Here is a 23,724-nt window from a genome sequence, read left to right as displayed (position 1 = left end):
TCTCCGTCCCTCCCCGTACTACCTCCCCCGCGGGAGCTGCGGGAAGGGGGGAGGTTGAACGCGCCAGGCGCTGCCTGCGGTGCACAGGGCGCGCGCGCGCTTCCCGCACCCCCTCTGCCCGCACCCCTGGGGCAGGCAGACGGAGGTGGGCTGCTGCGCGTCCCCGTGCGACAGCGGCGGCGGGCACGCAGTGCGTGGGGTGGGCGGGGGACCCCTCCCTCACCCCCCTGGGGGAGAACGGGGGCGATGGCGGACTCCCCCTCCCCCCCCCATAGGGCTGGTTCGGGGGCAAGCGGGGGCGCGGCGCTGCGATCAGCTTCAGCAAACGTGCTCCGAGCCGCGTCCCTCGGCGTTTTGGCGGCGGCTCACGTACGGGTGGACGGGGCGGGAGGGCTGCCGCTGCCCCCCTGCCCTCCCGGCTCATGTCGCCGCGGCACTGGCGCCTTTACAGGAGCGGACATTTCACAGCAAGTCCGTGCCAGAGGATGTCTGAGTGCACCGCTACCTCCCTGCCGTAAAAACAAAACACTCATCAGCTCCGCTCAGTGTATGCCATCGAGAAAAGTCGCCACGGCGCAAACTGGCACCATCTGTCCTGCCATTCTGGGAGACACAGATACATTTCTTTAGACAGGTCAGCAGTTCCTCTCCGGTCAGCTCTGTCAGGTACCTGTCAGGGGAGAAAATCTCTTCATAGTTGCTGCCTTTGCTGACAGGAACCCTTCCTTAAGCTGCCCGCATATAAATGTCCTCCAGAGACAGGTAACTGTCCATATGAGGGAAGGCCCAAAAATGCCGATACCTCTCAGCCCGTCAACAAAAGACGAGCGGAAAGGAGCCGGCCCCGAGGAGCCTGCGGGACACTTTCCTGGAGGCTGTTCGAGGAGGACCAGGCTCGGCGCTGAAGCCGCGGACCCTTGCTGGAAGCGGCTCTCCTGGCCGAGCCGTCGGACTGGCCCCGCAGCCGCTCGCCTCCCGTGGAGGCAGCGAGAAGAGCTGCTGCCCCCCCCCTCCAAAGGGACGAGGTTGTCACGGCACCCACGAGTGCCCGGCCGAGGGACTCCACGGCGTACGTGGGGTTCCACGGCGACGGGCGGGGAAAGGAAAGCAGGGCGGCCCGGGCCGCTCCCGTAGGAGCATCGAAAGCCCGAACCGAGTGTCCCGAGTGGGATTTCTCTTAAGTGGATCCATGTCTCAGTGGCTGACACAAAGCACCAGGCAAACACTTCGTCTCCACCAAAGTTACAGACACAGACATAGACACAGACACACAGTCATTCCAACCTATTTTCTTTCAGTTCCCCACTTGCTTTCAAAGTGAGGGCACGTCGTTCAGGAATGCCCGCCTCCTTCACTAACACGCGATACCGCGTGGACCCCCTTGCCCTCTCTCCCCCCACACCAAAAATACCACAAACAAAAAACTCAACAACCACACACACAAAAAAACAAAACAATAAACAAACAAACAAAAAAAAAACAAAACAAAAAAAAACCAAACACAAAAAAACCCCAACAAATAAACCACCACGAAACAAAAAACATCAAACAACACAAAACAAAAACAGCAAACCCGCCGTGTATGCAATTTGGAGTTAAAGTCGGTGCTAATCAGGGTCAGTTCCTGCCCCTGGCTGGGAAGGCAGGGAGGGAGGATGTAATGTATAGGTTGGGGAGGAGGTGGGGGGAACACACGACAAAAACAATCCTCAAAATAAACAAACAAACAAACAGAAATCTCGCGCACGATCACACTAAAGTGAAATTCCTTTCTACACACCCCCAACTTCAGCTCTGTCTGCTGCCTGGGGGGTTTTAATCTTGCAAAGAGAAAGGGGGGCTCCCTGCGCAAAATTACGCCTTCTCCTCTCATTTGTTAGCTGATTCCATCAAAAAGTTCGCTATTTATAGGCTACACACACGAACCTGGAGTAATACAAACCCTCCCATGTTGTTCCCCTGGCAAAGTGGCCGGTCCTGAAGCATCTGATCGGGTTTGTGTATGTGTGCGCGAGTGAGAGAGACACACAGAGAACGCTACCATCAAAAAGGGGAAAGAAGATCTCAAGCTGAGACATATTAATTGCTAAGAGCAGCTTTGTCACCAGCCATGTGAGTACCTAACAACGATCACCTTTTGCACAGATGGTCAGCGATCAGGCACAGACACTTTCTGTCCTTTTATTCCTCCCTCCCCTTTCGTATTTTTTTTATTCCTCTCCTGTCTCCCTCCCACCCACCTTTATTTTCTTTTTATTTTTTCTTTTTTTTCTTTTTTTCTTCTTTTTTCTTTTTAGTTTGAATTTGCACGGCTTCTTCCTCCCGAAGAGGAGGAATGAAACGTGGGCGAGCGCGGGGAGAAAATGTGCCGGAAAAAAGGAAGGAAGGAGTGGTGGAGGGAGAGGAGGAGGGTTTGTTAAGCCATCGTCTTGTCCCCTGAGCCCGAGCCGGCTGGGAATTAGTAACAGTGAGATAACGGAGGTTGTATCCGTCCCTCCGCACTGCTTTTCGTGGAGCGCTCAGACTCCCTGACAGTTATTACCCTGTTACCAACGCGGGTAAAGAGCCGTATTCACCTAATCCCATTTGAGGGAATAAAAAGGGAAATAAATTAAAAAAAAAAAAAAAAAAAAAAAAAAGAAAAGAAAGAAAGCAAGAGAGAAAGAACGGGGAACAAGGGGGTTTGATCGCTCCGCGCACATCACTGACTGTTCGTCAGCTCCGAGCCTGCCGTGTGGGCAGGTAGAAACCGCGCGGAGAGCAGCTTGGTCCCTGCTGAGATTTTGGGAAAGGGTGAAACGCCTTGATCCCTCCGCCCTCTACGGCCCGTTCTCCGGCGGGGACAACATCTCGACCCCACCACTCCCCTTCCCCGGCCCGGGGTCCTTCCTTCCCTCGCATCGGGTCTCTGCGCTTCCCAGGCAGCCCCGGCCCTCGGTGTGGCACCGTGCTTGAAATCAAGCCCCAAGCAGCAGGCAGGGCACGGCACGGCACGTGGGTGTAAGACATTGCACAGCCGATTCGAGCGGGGTGATGGGGTGGGCGCGGGGGAATGCAGTCTCTAGTAGGAAATGTGTCTCTGGGAAAGGTAGGTGTCCTGGTTTGTGGAGGAATGCAGGGCTGGGAGACTCTTCGCGTGGAAAGGCGGGGTGTGGACAGAGAAGGCGAATTTGCTTCCAGCACAGAGGCACTTTTCTAACCCAACACTCGAGCGCCAATCACACACTCTCAGGTTAGCGTAGCATTAAATTAACAGGGTCGGAGTTACTCGGGGCATTATATTGTGTGCCCGGGATGTAACCTCTGCTCATTTGTACACAAAGACGAGGGAGAGACGAAGTTACACCTGGAAAGCCAAAGAGCACGGTAAGTATCGGTATTTGCTCCTCTCCCTCACATGCCTTGCGAACAAAGTTCAAAAGCAGCTGGTGAGTGTCTGGGTTTGGGTCCGCCGGAGCCCCCTCCGCAGCCCTCCCAGGCTTCAGTGCAGCCGCATTTGACGGGGGGACCCACAGCACAGCCTCCCCGGAGCCGAGTTTTCGCAAAATAGCAAGAACTTAGTTTCTCAGTTATAACTTTGCTGCTTTAAGTAGAGTGTGTGTGTGTGTGTGTGTGGCGAGGGGGGGGGGGGAATGGTAGAAGTGTCTTGTATCCTTGGATCCAGCGCTATTTGTAGGTGGCAGTAAAGCCTCCTTTTCAATAAGCAGCAGTGGAAAGGAAGCGTCCGGGCACCGGCTGAGTTATTGATTCAAGGTACCGGACGGTGAAAGCCATGCTAGCCAGCCTGGACCTACCGGCTCCTCTCTGTTTAGGCAGCAAGAAGACGAGTAGGATCCGTGTTTTGCTGACCTCTAGCTTGGACACGATTCAGTTCCCAAGCACCGGTATAGGGCACGAGTGTGTGAGATGGAAGACTACCCCTTTTCTTTCAGATACGCACTCAATGCAGGTCACCCGCAGGGCTGAAAATGGGCCAGGGCTACACGGTAGGTATCTGATCATACAAAGCAGAGGAAAGAAAAATCTAGTTAAAAATACATTAATTGAAATCAGAGGACGAGGTTGATTTTTTTCTTTTTTTTTTTTTTTTTTTTTTTTTTTTTTTTTTTCTTTTTAAACAAAGGTGCACGTTAGAACAAGCTGGGAACACTTTTTGCCTGACAGTATCCCCCACGCCCATTGGAAATAAAGCAAGAAGCTTGCTCGGTCTTTGCATCTTTTAAACCTTGTTTTAATTAGAATTAGAATTAGAATTGCTAAAGTAGGACACTCCGGTGGAAGATGTTTTCAAGTATCTACCTACCATTCTTCTGTAAGCAGAAATGCTGTCTGTTAAATCGCTTGAAACGCAAAATTCTGCCCCACCCCCATCTTGTTTTGGCACTTACTCGCCCTTCTTTTCCCCCCGAAACTGCAATCGCTTACGAAAGGTTACTGCATTAGGAGGAAAAGAGAAACCCCAAACAACCAGCAGCAATGAGATGAGTGGACTCCGAGAGCTTCGCTTCTCTCTGTGCAGGAGGAAAGGGTTAGGACAGAGAGCGTCCCTCAAAACTAATGCTTTTTTTTTTTTTTTTTTAAGACACAAAATTGGGCGTATCCTTACCCTTCTCCTTTAATTTATTTGATTAAATCATAACAAAAACAGACTCATAAGCTCCTCGTATTTCCTCACATGTAACTATACGCGAAACCTTTTTATATGGAGGCAAGTAATTGGCTTTAGTTAACTACGGACACAAGCTGGGCTCAAGTTTTATTTCCCTTCTCAGGGTAGCCTGTCACGCAAACGATTGTTAAACTGCACCTCACGCTCCTCATTTGCGAGCCTCAGGTTTTTAAATTGTTTCTCTCATTCCTCACCTTTCTCTGATTTCGCTAATGAGGGTTGCTTATGGCAAGGGCCGCCGGACGGGAGGGATCTTCCACCGCTGGGTCTGGCGCGTCGCGGGGCCGGTTCTGGGAGCACTCACCCCAGTTTTACCTCGGAACCGCTTCCCTGGACCGCATGCCATTTCTGGGCCATGCTCGCCAGTTCTTTTCGCTCCTGACCAAGGGCTTTCCGAAAAGTGAGGTTCTGCTAGCTCCTTTCTAGCTTAAATTGAGAAAAGAAAAAAGACTCAAAAAGTTTCTCAGGTAAGCCTTGGATCCCTTTGGTTGTTACTCAAGTGAAGAACGGTGTCAATTAACTCTTTAATTTGGAAATGCCTGCCCTAGAAGAATAATGATAATTCCCCGACTTTCTCTAAAAGGGTGGCATTTAGTGCGTGCGGTCCCCCCCTAACCCAATAACACGATCTCCCTGCCCTCTAGCAGCCGTTCTTTTGCTCTCTCTACCCTTTTGCTTTCTCTTTCAAGTTGGGCAGCAGAACCTGGCACCGCCGCTGCTACTCTCCCTGCCTTACCCTCTTTCGCCCTCTCCCCGCCCGCAGCCCCCCTGGGGTTTAGCCCTCAGCTGGGCTCCCGCAGCCTAGTGACATCCGCAGACAGCACAGCATGATCACGCTGAAAAAAACAGTAGCCCCCCCGATAAGAGGGCAAGGGCCTCACAGCAACAGGTAACGAAGGCACTTGCAGCTTTTCAAGGGTGTTTAATTGCTGATAGAAGGAGCAGGAATTTTCCGAAAAGGATGGCATTAGGTAAGGGGATGTGCAGAGGGCAAAGGGTCACCCAAAAACAGTGTTTAGTGACACTTCCACAAAAGTTTAACGTCGCTGTGGGGAAAACAGGACCTGTGCAGCAAAACACAAAAGCTGACTCGCCGTGGTCTTTTGATCGTTGGATTCTTGTGGTCCCCAAAAGCCCCGAAAGCCGCCCTGCGGAGCGGCCCCGGCTCGGGAAAGTTCTGGCAGCGTGTCTGGGGACGGACACGTGTTGCTCTCCCGGGGAGAGACCCCCCAGGTTCCTTCGCAGGGAGTCGCCGAGGATGCTGCAAGAGTCCGGTTGGGGGCCTCGAATACGGCTGGGGAAGGCGGGCAGGTGCTGCTGCTCGGCGGGGGGAGCGGGGCAGCCTCCCCCCCAGTTATTCCGTCCTTGCTCTTCAGGGTACTGCAGGAGCGGGTGCTTCGCGGTCGGGCAAAAACAGAACCCCCGCAAGCCCTCGCAGTGTGTGTGTGTGGGGGAGGGGAGTGAGTGGGTGGGTGGGTAAGGGACGTAGTTAGGTTTAGGCAGGGGGTCCGGAGCTGGCAGCCGGCTGGGGCACCGTGGCGGGCGGGCAGGGCCGCCCCTGGGGCGTGGCGGCGAGCGGTGGGGGTCCCCGGGCTGACCCCAAATGGAGGGGCTTTTCCTTCCCTTCCCCTACACGGCTCTTTGTTCTTTGCCCCTTTGTTCTCTCTCTCCTCGACGTTTGCCCTAAGTTTTCAGGGGCGTTGGAAGTGCGGAGGAAAGCTGTTGAAAGCTGAGGAATTACAGTAAGTGGATGCCGCAGCAATGACAATAGGCGGGGGTCTCTTCCCGGGGCTAGAAACCGTTCCCCAACTTCTATTGCTTTGTTTGACTTGCCCAAAGGATGGATCGGTGTGTCGGGCCGGAGAGGGGCCGCGCTCGCCCCGATGCTGAGGCAGAGGGGGAGATGGGTCTCCCGCGGCCATAGCCCAGCCCTCAGGGTCAGCCCCCCCCCCCCCTTTCTCCATTGCAAAGCATTCTGTTGGGCAGCTGTCCCTTCTGTCCTTTCTGGTGGGAAAGTGAAAAAAAAAAATAATAATCGGTGAACGTAGTGTAATGAGCTGAGACGGGAGGTCATGGAGATGAAGGATTTTTGAATTTTAGAGCACATGTATTGGTTTGAGTTGCACAAACCCAGAATGGATTTGGCTTTGTTGTTTCCTTTTCGGTGTCCTTCCTGCTTGCTTGACAGGACAGTGGTGAAGTGTTGTCAGGAGTTAAACAAGTTGGCGCTGACTTTCAGAGCAGATGGGATATCCTTGTAGAGCAACAATGCAGCTTAAAAGACAGCTTCAACATGCTTAATGGGAGATCGTGCACCATCATTTGCTACTGACAATAATAATAAAACTTCCTCAGAAAGGGAAAACATCTTTGCTCAGTATAGTATGGTGTAGCCTTATCCTACATTTGCTAATTATAATTAAATGTTAGAATACTACAAGCTTATTTTACCTTACACTAAGAAATCACCAGTAACTTTGAAAATATCAGTTATCACAGGATTCTCCCTTCTCCCCCTGACATGTGAAAGTAGGAAAACATTTTATTTGGTCGAGTTAAGCAATAGGAAAGCTGATGTAAAAGGAAGTTTTAATTGGACTAGGTCACAACAGATTGCAGACAGAGCCAGATTTGGGTCCTGAACTCCAGGAAACTTCCTAAGAGTGCTGTTACACTCCTGCCCTTATATCCAAAGATGTAACACATGAACATAGTTCTTTGACGCATTGAAAAGCTTCTTTAATATAATTATCATATTTCTTGTAATCAAGAAAATGTCCACAACTATTTATAGCAACATAATGTGAATTTACTATTCTTATGTATGAATCCTGTAGAAGTATTTTTAAAAAATATTATTTTCAGAGTGCTTTTGCATTAAATGAAAAAAGGCTAAAATTGGTTACTATAGTAAGACAAATTTCCAGAATTTGTATAAAATTTTTATGGTATCAAAGAAAACAAAGTTTAGAAATTAGGTGAGATAAGATTGGAGTTGATTAAATAAACATTTTAGATCAGCATTTTAGTAATGTGCATATGGTAATAGAGATCATACCATTGTTCTGGCAGATGCTAAACTCCAAAATCAATTTTTTAAATGAAATGCATTTTGATCTGAGTTGATATGGGGCCTGGTCTTCTGGCTTTGTGGGGATACAGTCCCAGTGAGAAATCTGGGAACCTTGCAACTGGAACATCCATCTTTAGGTATTTCAAGCTGGAAACTGAAACCCAGAAGTGGTTCTTGAAAACTCTGACCTTTATTATTTAGCACTGGGGTTCACAGTTAAATGTAATGATTGGTCACCAGCAAAGTGGAGAAGGATACAGGCATCACATCAGATGCTTTGGTGATAGTTCAGTTTTCTAGCTGAGTGTGTCTACACAGAAGTCTACTAGTTTATTGTTTAAATCCAGAGGCTGGGCACATTACTTATTATTGTGTTTATACCCCAGTGTCCACAATGTGTTGTTGCATTATCCAGGTAGAAACATTCAATGCCATTTAAAAATGTTCAATTGCAAGGAATCTGCCTTAAGCAATACTATGATCAGTAGCAGCTAATGATACTGAGAGCAATGCTCTCTGCAAATGACTTATTGCCGCAGGAGTTTACAAAGGTACCACTGCAATTGTGTTTACAACTGAATAAAAGCAGACATCCAAGAAGGAGAATATAAATATGATTGGGAAAATGGCTCTTGCAGAATGCTGTGTGTGATCAATAATGGTTGCTTCTGTCTCGGTAATGACAATTTAAGGGCCAAGTGATGTTAGTGGTTACTTGTTTGAACAGAGAATTTCTGCAGCTTGACAAACATTAATTTCTGACTCAAAAGCATCTGCAGAAGAAAAGGTGGTTGCATTTTTTTAATGTATTAATTGGTCTTCTGCTTATGCATTTTACTGACGTACATAGATTTTCTTTCAATAAAGGAGAAATTTATTAATATTTAAAAACAAACAATAGAAAACCCATACTACTTGCCTTGGAAATTGACATAAAATGCAAGTTACTAAATATTGCACTGGATTTCAGGTGGCAAACTTAAAAATATAAAGATAGTTTGGGATTTGTTGTCTTGGGTTTTGGAGCAGGGGACAAAGCAACTGAATTGTAGTAGTTTGCTAAACAAACATGTTTAAATGAAATGTCAGGTGGGACTCTGCCTCTGAATTTTTATCACCTTGTCTGTTGATAAATGCTTGCAGCAAATGAGGGGAAAATACATTGCTTTCATTTTTACTTCCCTTGCACTTGTTATTATATTGAAGAAGTTCTGAACAGCATTGATGCAGAGGAATATGGCATAAAATCAGAATAAGCAGGAAATGAAAATTGAAGGCTGTATGCTTTATAATAGATAACTCTAGGTATAGTGTGAATGAATACTGATTTTTTTATACAGTTGTTAAATTGAACAGCCTTAAGTTTACAGCAAAGGTAAGCAGCATGTTGTACTGCATTTAACAGATGTTGTTGTGTTAACTTTATGAAACTGGAGAGCAGTGGTCCCCTTGGCATCCCTGCAGAAAATTAGATCCTGACAGAAAGGAAAGGAGAGCATTTAACTATAGGAATTATATTGAAGATGGGGGCTTAAAAACTTTAATATTGTTATTCTTTTTTTTTTCTTTTTTTTTTTTTTTTTTTTTTTTAATTAGTTTGTCTCAGTCTTAACAAAATGAAAATACGTTTTTTCTTGTAAAAGCCCATGTTTTTTTTCTATCGGCATGTATTAATAAAACTCTGGCAGTCTTCAGAATAATGCAAAGCTCAAGCTTTGAAATGTTACAAGGACCTTATGTGCTTGCTACATGTGTAAAATTGCCACTAACCATGGCAAATAGTAGTACATATCACCTAAGATTCAGTCGCTGGATAAATAGTAGTGTAGATTTATTTTTTTTTAATTTTTATTGTTATGTATGGAGGGACCTGGATCTAATTTCATCATGCAGGTATTGGAGCATTTTTAGGTTGTGGACTGAATGTAGTAAGTACATTTGCAATAAAAAGTGGTAATGACACGTTTCCATCTAAGTATTTAATCTGTTTCAAAATGTGTCATTCTCAATAAAGAGAGTAGTAGTAAGAAACTTAGAGATTACATCCCCATATTTATGTTCTGTCACAAAAGATTTCTTATTCAGAGCACAAAAATAAGTATTTCTTTGTATTTTCTTAGTGACTCATGACAGCATAAGGTACAGCACTGGCATACGACAGGCAATCTCCCTCAAAATACTTGCAAGAATAGTACATTACTGGCTATGTATGTTTGAGGGGGTTTTTTGGAACATACATCAGTAATGCATGAATGGCTCTGGCTTTTTGAGCACAGTTGTAAGTTTATTCTAGGTAACTGATTAAGAGAAGGGCTCCATTCTGTTTCCATTACAGTTAACACCAAAGCTCTTGTGACTTTGAATAGCTTCCTCTTACTGCTTGGATTGTGGAATTGTTCAAAACTCCCAGACAGCATTTTGGTTTTGTTGTGCAAAAGTACATAAAAGTAGCAAAATTTTCTTGGTTGAAAGCTATGGTTCCAGGTCTTATTATTTTCATAGGCTTCTACTTAGTATTTTTATATTTCTTATTGTGAAATAGGAAGTTTGCCCTCCTTTCCTCCTTCCCACAGCCACCTCACCTCCCTGGAAACAGTTATAATATCCATGAATGGCAGATTTGGTATTTTGTGTGTTTAACTATTTCAATCCTTCATCCAAATACAGGATAACAATGATTTTTTTTTTCTTCACACTTGTATCAAATACAAATGTAAATTGATGCCAGTCATGGGTTGCTGCCAATGAACTTTTGCTAAGTTTAACATTCATTAATAATGATTATTAAAATGCTGAAGAACTTACACATTTTCTTCCTGTTAGGAAAATGCTTGAGTAGAACTGGACTAAGTAATTCCATGCATATGCTAATAAGTTAACACTTTCGGAACAAGTCATATCACTGTTTAACTTTTTTTTTTTTTTTTTTTTTTTTACCTTATTTCATATTTTTGTATCTACAAGAAAAAGTGAGACATCTAAAATATGCTTGAAATTTATAATCAAAATATAGGTCTTTTACCAAGAAAGGAAAATAGTGCATCCTTCTGAAGTATAAATAAGAAAATCTTTTTCTAACTTAGTAGAATACAGAGTAGTGACTTCTCCATGTTCAAAAGATACTTGATATTTTTAGGATTATTTGATTTCTGTGTATCAGGGGAAACCATCACTGGGTTACTGTATTTTTTGCCATATGTAAGAGAATCAAAGGTTTTTCAATGTTACATATACGTATAGTACTACTGATACCAGATTCTTCTGGGGTAGGTGGAAAATATATTCAGGGGAAAATAAAAATAAATGGAACTTATGCTTCTTCTAACTTGGGTGATAGTAACGTCTCTTAAACACTCAGTAGATAAATATTTACTTTTTGTTTTTCTTTTTCTGTTATGTAATTACTTCTATCCTCTGGAATAAATTTAGATATCTATGACACACATAGAGAGAGATGTGTGTGTATGTATAGAAATACCATGTCACAGCCAGGGAAAGATTTACTCAGGGAGACAAACTTCATTTAAAGGAAGTGCTACATAAAAGAGGAACTTTATGGGTCTGAAATTCTCTGTCTTGGTAGGCTGAAGAAATTATTGAAACTGCAGCATTCCACCTTCCTTAAGCACAACTCCATTTAAGTAAGAAAGGATCGCTAGTAGCAGATCCATATAAATGAGGGTGACCATAGTGACCAAATTATTTCTCAGATCCTTCACTCGTTATTTAGCAAATAATTTTTCATCAATATGTCACATTCAAAATCTATTAGAGGAAAAATATTAAATTGTTAAAAAACTTTAAATATTGGAGTTGGATGGGGAGGTTGTTTGGAATTTTTTTAAATGTTTTTTGTGTGTATGTGGTTTTTTGTTTCATTTCGTAGCAAATAGGAATTGCAGAAAAATATTTGGTGTGTATGTAGAGGGGTAACTAGGGGGCTGTGATGGGCTTGGCAGAGATCTTTCCTGAGCTAATAGCAGGTATAGACCAAATCACTTGTCACTGGAGTGCTAATACACCTGAGATTTTTATTGAAGTGTCATCTGATACTTGTTTGGTGTTGCACCCATCAAAGCCAATGAGGGTGTTCCAGAGTCTGGAACTTTTGCAACTACACATAGCTTTTATGAGTCTTTTATTTTGATATTATGATTCAAAATTTTTGGGAAAAGCATACAGGTCAAACCTGTGATTGAGTATAATATTGGACATGTAATGAATGAGTTAGATCTATTCATTTGAAGGGTAACAAAGACATAACCTTTATTTCCATATAGGGAAACTGAGGTATATATAGAGGGATGTGGTGCTCAGAAGCCCAAGTTCCCAATGATATGTTAGTGATGGATTAAGGAATACAGAGCAGGTTGCATACATCTGCTACACATACATCATACCTTCTTAAAGCACATGCATTTTTTTATGCCTTCACAAGCTACTGAAACCTTGTTCCAACTGTTTCCTCAAGAGTTTTGTGTTACTCTCTCATTTAGTGGCAATTCTGCATTCATCAAATGTCTATAAAGCTGGTAGCTTATGGTCATCTGTACAAGGACTGGAAGGCTTGTTTGTCTTTCCAGTGCCCAAATAATTTCTTAATGTATTTGTAAATATATCATCAGAATTACCTGGAATTGCTCTTGCATAGCAACTTTTTGCCCTGAGGCCACAGGGAGGAGAACTAGGACCCCAGGTTGTACATCCCAGCATAAGGCTGAGAGAAAAAAATTGAGCTGTAGTGAAAGGTACTGAAGGGCCACTTTCATTTGGCTTGTAACAAAAGAATTGCCCCAAGAAGCATCATATACTCTTGCACTATAAGAAATTGTTTCTGGATGTTAACTCTGTTAACCATGTACTGCAATGGTAACTTAGACAGTAATGTGGTGTCCTGTCCACACAGGTAGGAATGTAGACCAACAGTATCCTAACAATTGGAAACAAATACACCAACCTCTTAAAAAAAACATTGTTCATCCAAAAGTAGCAAAAAAAATTCGTTCAGGCAAAATCAGGTATCCTACTGTGCATCTGTCTGTGACTAGTAAGGGTTAGGAATATTATTCCTTATTAATAGTCATTAAAATAATTGATCCTTCATTGTGCCCATGGTTTTCTTTTTTTGTTTGTTTTTTTGTTTTTTCTGTAGTCTCATCTGAATATCCATGTCCCAAAAGGTCAGAACAGGGGCTGAGATGGTTACTGCTCAAGGTTGAGTACAAGCCGAATAAGCCTGGTACAGGAGCCTAGGATGGGGATCACTGAAATTCTCAGGATGGCTCCAGAAGGGCTTGGGTGGGGTGTTCATGAGACAGTGGCTCTAATTCTACACAGAAATTTAGTAGCAAACCATTCCAACAAAGACTGGTGAAATTACACTAAGGTACCAATAGTAGAATGCAAAAACCTTGTGCTAAGAAAAATGACCCTGGCTGAAATAAGTGAATAGAGAAAATAACGGACACAACTAAACTCTGGGTTAAACTCATAAAGACTAGTATTAGCCAGTTACTAAAAACTGGTTTGATATCCAAGTCAGTAATATCAGCCTCCCTGAGGTTTCTTTTAATTCTTCTTTAACTGAGAACTGACTCCAGTGTAAAGAAACTTTGAGAATGTGTCCAGAAATTATGTTTTATATACCCCTGTTGGTATGCTGGTGCACATGGACACTAAACATGGGCACTCAACACCAGACTGAAAATTTTCAGCCAAGTAAGATGCATGCTTACTCATCTCTTTGGAGAAGGTAAATAGGGATGCAGAAGTGTTTGCAAGGGATAGTGCTTCCCCTACGTTAGCTTTTTCCACACCTTCCCCCATAGAAACCCATTAGGAGGTTATGCTCCAGCTGGACAGCCTGGTTTGCAAGTCCTGCCACACCTGGCTGAACACCAGCTCCCTCCCCCCTTGCCTGCTTCTTTGTGTGCAAGAAGGCAATGGCAGGTGGCTAGGTGGCTACGTCTGTCCTCTTTTCTTGTCTGTGTTTTTTTTAAATTTTTTTTTTCCTTCTTGTTGGAGCTGTCATCTGAGCAGAGGGGTAACACAGGGAAGACTGATCCCTTTCATACCTGTATGGGGCTATGATTGTCAAGCCCCAAACTGAAAAGACAGTAATCTGCAGTGGGTCTTCTTGTTTTGGTGAAAATGGTTGAAGCTTTGCCATCTAACTACCTACAGAGCAGCTCGAGTGACTGGTAGTATTCTGAAGCATCTTTTATCTTCTATTTCATTATCCACAAGTACACAGATCTGAGGATTCTCCTCCTTCCTGAATCTTCTAAGAACATAAAAACAACATAAAAAGCTATCACTCCTTTATTAAACTTTTTTAAAAACAAAGAAACAAAACAAAACCCCAAACCTAGTAATTACATATTTTTATAGTTAGATAAACCAGCACATACTATATTAGATATGACAAGATTTCCAAAGTTTTATAAGCTTCATGATTGTAAGCCTTTAACAAACTGTAACTCAGTAATGCAATGGAAATATCATAGCTCATAAGGAAATTAACAGCTTGCCTCCTTGGCAAAATTATCATTATGTTGCGTGTAGGAAAAGTGTCCATAGCTGGCTGCCTTTGCTTGCAATTACTGGTGTACTTTCTTCCCAGGATATCCTGTTTGCTACACATCCTCTGCAATCTTTTTCACAGGTCTTTTGGATGCAAGAACTTTATCTGATTAAATGTTTTGTACAGCACCTGACCAAATTACTTTCTTATCCTTGAGCAATGCTACTGTTAAAAATACCAAATGAGAACAAGTCCTTCCTAGCATAAACCTGGAGCAGTTACCCTGATTTTTTAAAGAAATTGCTCTGCATTGGCACTGAGGCAACCTGGTAGGGCCTGATGGCAGCAGGCCTCTTGTGAGAGAAGGACCTGGTAGTTTGGGACTTACTTCTGCAAAAAGCTGAGAGCCTGTAATCCTGCTGACATTAGTACGAGAGGAGAACACGCAGCTCCTGGCAGCAGCGAGATCCACTAATTTCTTGCTGTACAGAAATTAACTTCAAGTGTCTCAAAATTGTCATCAAAATTCAATTGTTTCCCTTTTCAATTTCACCTTTAGATAGCCGCCCATGGAAAAACACCCATGGTGTAATTTCTCCCTCCCTCCCTGGGGCTGGCACCAGATTAGCTCATGAGGAAGATGGGAACTTTGCAGCTTTAATGGTGACTGAAAAGACAGAGGCAAGAAAAAAAGAGTTTACCTCACTGCCCTGAAGTTAAGCAGTAACCTGCATGGCTCCAACAGTGAAATATGCAATAATGTGGTTGTACAGTTTCATTGCTGAGGATTTTGCATTGGCTCTTCTGTCTTGGTTATATAATTATAATATATATAACATATAATTAATGCGTTATATATATTTATAATTTTTATTTTATTGCTATTACTGTATAATATTTCTCAATTTTCATATTTTCATACTCAATAGAAACTGAGTATCAGATCCCGAGCTAGTTTAAATTGGTACAACTCCACTGATTTAGTGGGAGCTACTTCAGCTTTCACTGGCTGTATACATAGTCTCTAGTTTGTGGTTCAGATCATCTAATTACTGAATAAGGCTTCACCATACCATAACATTCATATATAGTAATGGAATTCAAAGTTTTGACAAGGATTAAACAGTTAAACATAAGTACACATCCTGGCCTGTGGAATAAGATCTTTCCACTTTTCCCATAATTTTCCATCATGAATAACTGGGTTAAAAGCAGGGTACTCTCCTTCCCACTGGCGTCTCAGCCACCTGCTAAAGGCCTTCAGATACAAGAGCGAGGGTAGGTTCAGTATCAACACATTTCTCATAGGACTCTAGAAATTAGTATCTTTAATGAGCTAAATTAGAAGGGAGTGCTTCCAGCCAGCATTCCAGAGCTGTGAATGTCACATGGGAACCCATGGTCCAACAGGCTTTGTCACCCTGATGCTAAGAAAGGCCTTCCTACAAGCTTCCATGCATCATTTTCTACTTGTACCTATCACATCTTTGCAAGTACAGCTTCTTGTGTGTCCCCAGTGATGCGTATTTTGAAAAGTCAGAAGACACACCAACACTGGATAAAAGCTGGATACTGTCAGGGTGCTTCATCAGGGTCTAGACTGAGGTGAGGTAGTTGAAGTCCTGCAGGACAAAATTCTTAAAGATCTTATCTTGAATTATTTGTCTTTTGACTTAACATGCCAGGTGATGTTCTGCAACCTCAGGAAAGGCTTCATTCTTCCAAAAAGTGTTTGGTTTCCATAATGGAGTGGCACAGGTGCTTTCTTCTTCCTCTGACTTAATATAAAATATAACAATTACAGAACTCAAGTTCAGGGATGAAGGGTTTCATGCTTCCTCTTCTTCCACTCTATAAACTATTCTACACATAGGCTTCTTCCACTCTTCTTTTTTAAAGCTCCATCATCACCATTTGAAGTTATTCAGGCCAGAGAAAAGAAGCAGCAGGAGCATGACTGTAGCCTCCACTAAGAACACTGAACTATGTGGGGTAATTCTGGATCTCAGGCTTCCAGGACTCCTTATGCACTTACACATAAAGAATAAAATACATTAACGGGCTTTAGAGAATTCCTGAGATATGACCTGAATCAGAGAAGGAGCCTATCTGTCATTAAACATAATACCTTCTTGGCAGCCATTCCTCTTCTGCAACCTTTGGCTTTGAGATTTGTTTTGGAGAAACAAGAGAAATTTTGGAAATCTTCTAGTCAGCAGCTGTAGGCCCAGGAGTCAGGCCCATCGCATAGTGTTCTGTACTGGTACTTTCCCAAGTATGTTGTATGGACTTTGCACATATAGCATGGTTGCTTCAGTGCAGACTGTAATCATTGGTTATTTTAATATGTATGTAGCTTAATATGTGTGTAGTGTGTGAAAGTGTAAAGTGTATTTTAAATAACTGTCTTGGCAGTTATACAATTCAGTGTTTATGTTTTCACGGAATGCAATGTTTGTGACTGATGTTAAAATGACAGGAGCAGAAATCAGATGTGGTTGATCAAGTTCTAGAGTTGATCCAGACTGGGCCAGCCTTGCACTGCAGCTGGCTGTCAGGGGCATGAGGTGCCACTTAATATTGTACAATTTTCTGCTACATATATACAATATTATCAGTTGTTGATGGCACTTTGGCAACTTAGATCTCTATCAAGCAAACCGAATTCTGATTGATTTACTACTTCACAGAGTTAGTTCATATTTCTCTGACACGAGGTTCAATTCTTGTTAGCAGCCAGACTGCAGAAGCTAAGAGATGAGCTTGCTTATTCTGAGCAGACTTGGATCTTGTATTAAGTGAGGGCCCCACCCTGAATCCTGATCTCTGAAAAATAACTTTTAAACATTGCATTACCACTAGCATACAAGCCAAATGTCTCCATAGATATTTATGTTCCAACAGCCAAATGGAAGCTCATTTTTTACTTCTGATTTATGTTACGTTTTACAGACATGAGTAACCCATGTGGGATATCTTTCCCACAGCGTAAAACCAATGTAAATTCCCATGACTCAGGGATTTGTTTCAATGCTCACGTATAAACTCTCATTAGAAATGATTATGCTTGAAGATCAAAAGAAAAGTACACTCGCTTATATTAATGTTTAATGCATAATTCACATTGTTAGAACGAAGCAACAAAACAGTGGTGGTTGTTATGACAAAGATTAAGCATTGGCACTACTAACCATTTCTCATAGAGGATCCTTCACTTCATTGCATTGGCTGTGCACTGAGATTTCCTCTTGAGTGTGATGTGCCATCATCTCAGAGATTGAAAGACCCCTTCCTGACTGGACAAGTAATTCCCCTGTAATGGCAGAAGTGTGAAACAGCTGGGATACCCTACTGCTATTGGTGTCTTTGATGCTCAGAAACCTCTCAGTAGAAGCAGTGGAGTGGAAGTGTAAAATAACCTAAGCCAATTGTTTACACAAAAAAACAAAGTGGGATTTCAGACCAGTCATGCTTCTGTACGGTCCAAACTGCTCACTGCCTTCGATCTTGGCCTAGGTTGAACCTCAGTATAAAGACTGAGTCATGCTCATTCTGTCAGCGTGACACAATTCAAGACCTTCATTTGTTACTTTATGTTTATCTGTGTTTTACCTTTTTATAAAAAAATTTACTTTTTCACCAGAAAACTGCTTACTTAAATAAGGAGGTTTGGTGTGAGGGAGGTGTACTTGAAATCCACTCCCTACGTCAATAACCCAGGAGAGCATAGTCATGCTGTCATGCTCATAATCACAAATCAACTTCAGAAATTATAGTCCTAGGTGTGGCATCATTTGTGGCCACTTACACAGAGCAGTGGGGCTACTTCATCTGCATAAGGTAAGACCCCTGGGTACCCTCCGCCTTCTCACGTTACGGCCTTGCACATAAAGTAGGAGTTGGGCTTTTTTTATCTTTGTAGCTTTTATTGGCTTTTCCCATGTCAATGTTTAAAGGGTCAGCAATTTGTACCACCTAGCTTTTACGTTTATGCGTCTTTCAAAAAATTGGCTGTTTTACTAGCTGAGCTTACCTAATTTTTTTTCTTGTCTAGGTTTTGTTGCTGTTTTTATTTTTTCCCCTAAAAACCACAACAAACAACCTTGAGTTTAAAGAGTCTTAATTTATGTCAGTCACCTCTCTTCCCAGGGAGGTTCATGGCCCAGAATGAGACAAAATTACATTTGACAAACTTTCTGCCAGGCTAAAAGTCACAAAAAAATTTGTGTGTTCTCATTATAATTTTGGTAACTTTCCTTTACACCAGCAGTGATACAACACACCTGACTCAGGGCTAAGTAGCTGCCTGAGTTTCTAGAACATTTTTCCTGATTCAGATCTCTGTAAGCAAACTATAAATTAGCTTTCTATTCTTAAGCTGCCTTCAGAAAGCCCTGCTGGTCTGCACACTCTTTGGTCCAAGTCTGAGAGGCTACTTCAGGAACTAATATTGCTGAATAAGAAAGGGTGCTACTGCTTTGAGTGACATGAAGTTGACCATGGGTGTTTATGAGGACAGAGCAGAGCTTTGTTCCTTGTTTTCCTTTTGTTTGTAACAACCCACTCAAAATATTTACAATCAAGAAACTGATCTTTTCTCCAGTAAAGGTTGTGTTGTCCACTTTATGGCACCTGAGAACTTACTCAACAGTATATATTCGTTAAATTGTTTGGTTTTAGTGGAGAGCAACAGGCATTGCTATTGTGCAATTGATGATAATGGTTGTTGTGGGGGTTTTGTTGGGTAAGAAAAACCTCTAATAAATGAGCATGTTTCAAGAGGAAAGAAGTATGTCAGACACGGGACTAAATTAACCTCATGTTATACAGACAGAATCCTGTTTTCACCTGTGGGACTTTGGACCTGTCCACACACAAAATATGCCATTATTAGGTACACTGCAGTAATTACTCTCAACTAAAAACATGTGTAGACAGAATCTTATGCCAGCAAAAGATTCACTTTCTTGAATTATCTTAATTCACTTTGAAAGTGGACTAACTGAAACCAGGAAATTACTCAGTCATTCCAGAATGAATAAGCTCCCTGAACACAGTTCTGGTTTATGTTCACCTCCAACCTTATTCCAGCATAATTTTCTTGGGCTGAGGACACATCTGCATGGCAAATGAACGTGTGATTATAGATTATAGACATACCAATGTTTCCTTTACTCTCACTGGCATGAGTAACAGCAGTAATGAAAGATGTTAGCAGAGACTTCAGTATAGCCTATTAATTGCAGTATACACGCAGTTGGTTGTGAACAGCCTCTGCTGCAATCCACCTGATCACACCCTCACTTCAGACACAACTCATGTCCCTTAGGCTGATAACCAGGGCTGGGAATGCCTCTCTGCATCTCTGGTGTGTACACACACCAAAAATTGCATATGTGATAGGACTGCACAGCTGAGCTAAATGGGAAAGAGGTGAGGTTAATCACATTGGGGAAGCATGGCTCACACATTTTCATATACACACCTTTGACAACCACATAAAGTGTCAGCTGTGCAACTGCGAGGCCAAATTAAACATGCCATAGAGAAGCACAACTCAGTTGAAGGACAAGAGGCTCAGGTTCAGGAGCAGTCACCATGGATTTCCTAAGGGGAAGTCATGTCTGACCAACCTGATAGCCTTCTATGAGGATATAACCAGGGGGATGGATGATGGCAGAGCAGTAGACATAGTTTATCTTGATTTCAGTAAGACATTTGACACCATCTCCCACAGCATCCTTGGAGCTAAATTGAAGAAGTGTGGCCTAGATGGTCAGGTAGTGAGATGAATCAGAAGGTTGAAGGATAGAAGCCAGAGAGTTGTAGTCAGTGGGATGGAGTCCAGTTGTTTCTAGTGGAGTCCCTCAAAGGTCAGTACTGGGACCAGTACTACGCAATATATTTATAGATGACCTGGGTGAAGGTGTGCATACACAGAGTGTACTATCAGCAAGTTTGCTGATGGCACAAAACTGGGTAGGATGGCTGACACCCCAGAATGCTGCCATTCAGAGGGACCTGAACAGACTAGAGAACTGGGCAGGGAGAAATTTAATGTATTACAACAAGGGCAAGTGTAAAGTCTTGCATCTGGGAAAGAACAACCCCAGGTACCCGTTGGGGACTGAGCTGTTAGAGAGCAGCACAGGAAAGAGACCTGGAGGTGCTGGTGGATGGAAGGAGCCATGAGCCAACAATGTGCCCTTGTGGCCAAGAAGGCCAATGGCATCCTGGGGTGCATTAGAAGGGGGGTTAAGAGTTGGTTGAGAGAGGTTCTCCTCCCCCTCTACTCTGCCCTGGTGAGGCTGCATCTGGAATGTTGTGTCCAATTCTGGGCCCCACAGTTCCAGGACTGGGAACTACTTGAAAGAGTCCAGCACAGAGTTGCCAAGATAATTAAGGGCGTGGAACATCTCCCTTATGAGGAAAGGCTGAGGGGAGCTGGGGCTCTTCAGCTTGGAGAACAAAGGATGACCTCATCAATGTTTATAAATATGTAAAGGGCGAGTGCCAGGAGGATGGAGCCAAGCTTTTCTCAGGGGTGACTAACAGTAGGACAAGGGGCAATGGAGCCCCTGGGCTCCAGGGGCTCTGGAGCATAGGTGGTTCCATATAAATATTAGGAAGAATTTTTTCACTGTGAGGGTGACAGAACACTGGAACAGGCTGCCCAGGGAGGTTGTGGAGTCTCCTTCTCTGGAGACGTTCAAAGTCCACCTGGATGCTTTCCTGTGTGACTTGCTGTAGGTGACCTTGCTCTGGAATGGGTGATTGGAATAGGTGATCTTTTGAGGTCCCTTCCAACCCCCAACTTTCTATGATTTCACTACAGCTGAATTTGGCTCCGTAGGTGAGATGTTCCTTATTTGACTAATACTTGTTTTGTTGCCTATCTGCTAATTTATTTTAATGAAATTAATGCATTTTATTGCTTCTTTAAGTGCATTCCAAAAAAAGCTATTTGATTAACTAACTCACTTTTAAAAGTCTAACAATCACAACTTAAAATCTACCTGTTAGCTTAGGTATGGGATAATTGCAAGTAGCATCTTGGTAGCTATGCCATACCTTTCATCCTTCCAAACAAATTCCCCACATCAATCAGAAAGAGCCTCACTTAAAATGAATGGCAAAATACAGAAAACAATCAAGCTGTACACAGGGCTTTTCAACTCTACAAAAAAACCCAAAAAACAAAAACCCACAAAAAAAAAAAAAAAAAACAAAAAACAAAAAACAAACCAAAAACCAAAACCAAAAAAACCCACAAACAAACACAAAAAAAATGCAAAACAAAAAAAACCCAAATCCAAACCCCCCCCAGTAATGTACTGTACTGAGGAAGTCTACTTAAGACAGGTAAGAATTTAGTCTCAAAGAAGTTCAAAACAATTCCAAAAGAGAATATGAAACAAATGTGTCTTTCTAGCCAAGCCAAAAAGCATACTGAGTTGCTTGGGTTAAAACAAATAAAAGCTTTCAATTTCAGGCTCCTTAAAATGTTTGGCCTGTACTATATTCCAAGAAGGCCTTTTTCCCCCAACTCTTTTCCAGCGGCAACAGATGATCTTGCCATTTAAAATAATGTTTTTTAAATAGAGCAGAGACTCCATCAACACAAAAAGTGTACACTAACTTCTCCCTTTTTTTCCATTTATAAAAAGTGGAATAACAAAACCTGATTAGTAACAGTATTAAGTAAAGGCTACTTTGTATTTAAAAGAGGAAAATGAAATTGTTAATGCTAATATTAAGGCTGAACAGAGACAGCTGCAAAAAATATAAATTAGTTTCAGCACTGCTACACGTGTCCCTTAATGAACTCCACCGTGCTAGTTCCATGTGTATTGGCAATATACCTCATTATAACAGGTGGCATAAAAGGCAGCAAGGAAGGGGTAATACTTGATTTTGGACACTAAGACACTCTGTGGTGGCTTTGCATTATGGTATGGTGTCCCAGCAGTTGGATTTACTAACAGTGTGTATGTATCAGCGGATCTTCAGCTACGAGGCACTTAAATTGGAGTTATAGAAGCTTTCCAAGTGAGCCCTAGTTCTGGACATACTTCTGCACGTGTCTTAAGTCCAGTATGTAAATTGTCCCCTAAATTCAGCGGGACTTTTATGTGGCTTTACAGTATTTGCCTTTTAAAAGTACAGAAGAACAGGGAAGAAAACGCAGGTGGCTTCCCAGCCCCTACCATTAGTCTTGGCATTGCTCAGGGCCTGCATGGTGGCCACGCTGACTTTGGTGCAGACTGCAGGCTCCAGCTGACTCCCTGTTTTGAAGTAAACCATCCTGCTTTCAGAAAGAGGTGCTGCAGGAGAGGTAGGGGAGAAGTGGTTTAACCCCCCCACGCATCAATCCTGCCAGGGTTTGAGTCAGTCTTCTGCTCTCTGCAGCGACGCCATTCTGCTTGCCAATTTCCCAACTACTGCCGTGCCTCCTCCGGCCCCGCGCTGCGCAGTCCTGGGGGACCCCCCGGGCACCCCAAATGTAACTCGCTGCCATAGCAGCCTGTGCGTAGGGGGCTCCCCCATCCCCCTCAGCCTTACCCTGCAAGGAGCTTGGAGGAGATTTGGAGGCGGGGGCTGGGGGGGTCTGCGCGGCTCAGGGCCTGCAAGGCAGCGGCTGCACCGCCAGCTGCCCTGCTCCTTGCCTACCTCCCTCTTGCATTGCGGGTACCTGTTTTTTTTAATTTTAATTTTTTTTTTTTTTCTCTGGTTCCTCCACCCGCCCCCGCCGCCTGGCAAATGGCCTGCCGGCGGCTGGCGGCGTGTGCGTGCCTGTATGTGTCCCCACGTCCCCTTGGAGAAGTGTCCCGTCCACCTCCGGAGGACTCGGCCGCCCGCATCCCGGCTACCGGGCGCTGGCAGCCCCTCCCCGCCCCCCGTTTTCGGTAGGGCTTTTTTTTTGTTGTTGTTGTTTGGTTTTTTGTTTGGTTGGTTGTTGTGTTTTTTTTTCCAGGTGGGACTTGGCGGTGACCGGCGAGGCTCGCCTGGCACTGAATGTCACCCTGAAGGTAAAATGAAAGACAAAAAGATGAACGCATGCCTGCTCCCCTCGGCCCCGCCGCCGCCTCTCCCCCGCGCCCGCCGGAGCGCGGCCGCCACCATCGCGGAGCGGCAGCCCCCGCCGCGCCCCGGATTTCCTGTCCCCGCTTTTTATTATTTCCCTTAAAAAAAACCGCACGCAAAAAAACCCAAAAAACAAACCAACCCCCCCCCTAAAAAAAACCGCAAAAACCCAAAAACCTGCATGCCAGAGAAACGTGCACGTACCCGCTAACGAGCCCAGGAAAAACCTGGCCGCTTCCCCCTTCTCCTGCCAAGTTATCATTGAGAAAACAGACAGGCGGCGTGACGTCCCGGGTCAGGCCGAGTGCGGACCGGCGCTACCAAGGCGGCAGGGAGGCCCGGGGACGTCGCCGGGGCCGGGGCCGGGGGGACCAG

The 23,724-nt window shown here is 43.8% G+C and overlaps 1 protein-coding gene and 2 long non-coding RNA genes across 9 annotated transcripts in view; 1 reads left to right on the top strand and 2 right to left on the bottom strand.

The window, feature by feature from the left end:
- The first annotated feature begins 1,979 nt into the window (after nt 1-1,979).
- The window catches only part of ESRRG (estrogen related receptor gamma), a 404,999-nt gene continuing 383,254 nt past the window's right edge, over nt 1,980-23,724 (top strand). For 3 of the 7 annotated variants that reach the window (XM_071739667.1, XM_071739658.1, XM_071739669.1), the window contains exon 1: nt 3,254-3,366. Coding sequence is in view for 1 of the 7 variants with exons in the window: in XM_071739656.1 (XP_071595757.1) it covers nt 2,111-2,112 (2 nt within the window). In the remaining 6 variants the exon portion in view is untranslated. Of the gene's footprint in view, nt 2,113-3,253; nt 3,367-23,153; nt 23,172-23,724 lie in introns of those variants that run through there. The other 4 variants (XM_071739656.1, XM_071739672.1, XM_071739665.1 and 1 more) reach the window with 4 other exon arrangements.
- Nucleotides 5,572-20,259, bottom strand: LOC139794293 (uncharacterized). The gene is made up of 2 exons (XR_011725062.1): nt 7,728-20,259; nt 5,572-6,673 (listed from the first exon to the last, which is right to left on the bottom strand). It is a non-coding gene; the product is annotated as an uncharacterized lncRNA (long non-coding RNA).
- LOC139794294 (uncharacterized) lies at nt 21,619-23,679 on the bottom strand. The gene is made up of 2 exons (XR_011725063.1): nt 23,554-23,679; nt 21,619-23,288 (listed from the first exon to the last, which is right to left on the bottom strand). It is a non-coding gene; the product is annotated as an uncharacterized lncRNA (long non-coding RNA).

The sequence above is a fragment of the Heliangelus exortis genome, chromosome 3, assembly GCF_036169615.1.
Source record: "Heliangelus exortis chromosome 3, bHelExo1.hap1, whole genome shotgun sequence".
NCBI classification, from domain to species: Eukaryota; Metazoa; Chordata; class Aves; order Apodiformes; family Trochilidae; genus Heliangelus; species Heliangelus exortis.
Note: the sequence above shows the minus strand (reverse complement) of the source record. Positions and strands in the feature narration are given on the sequence as shown.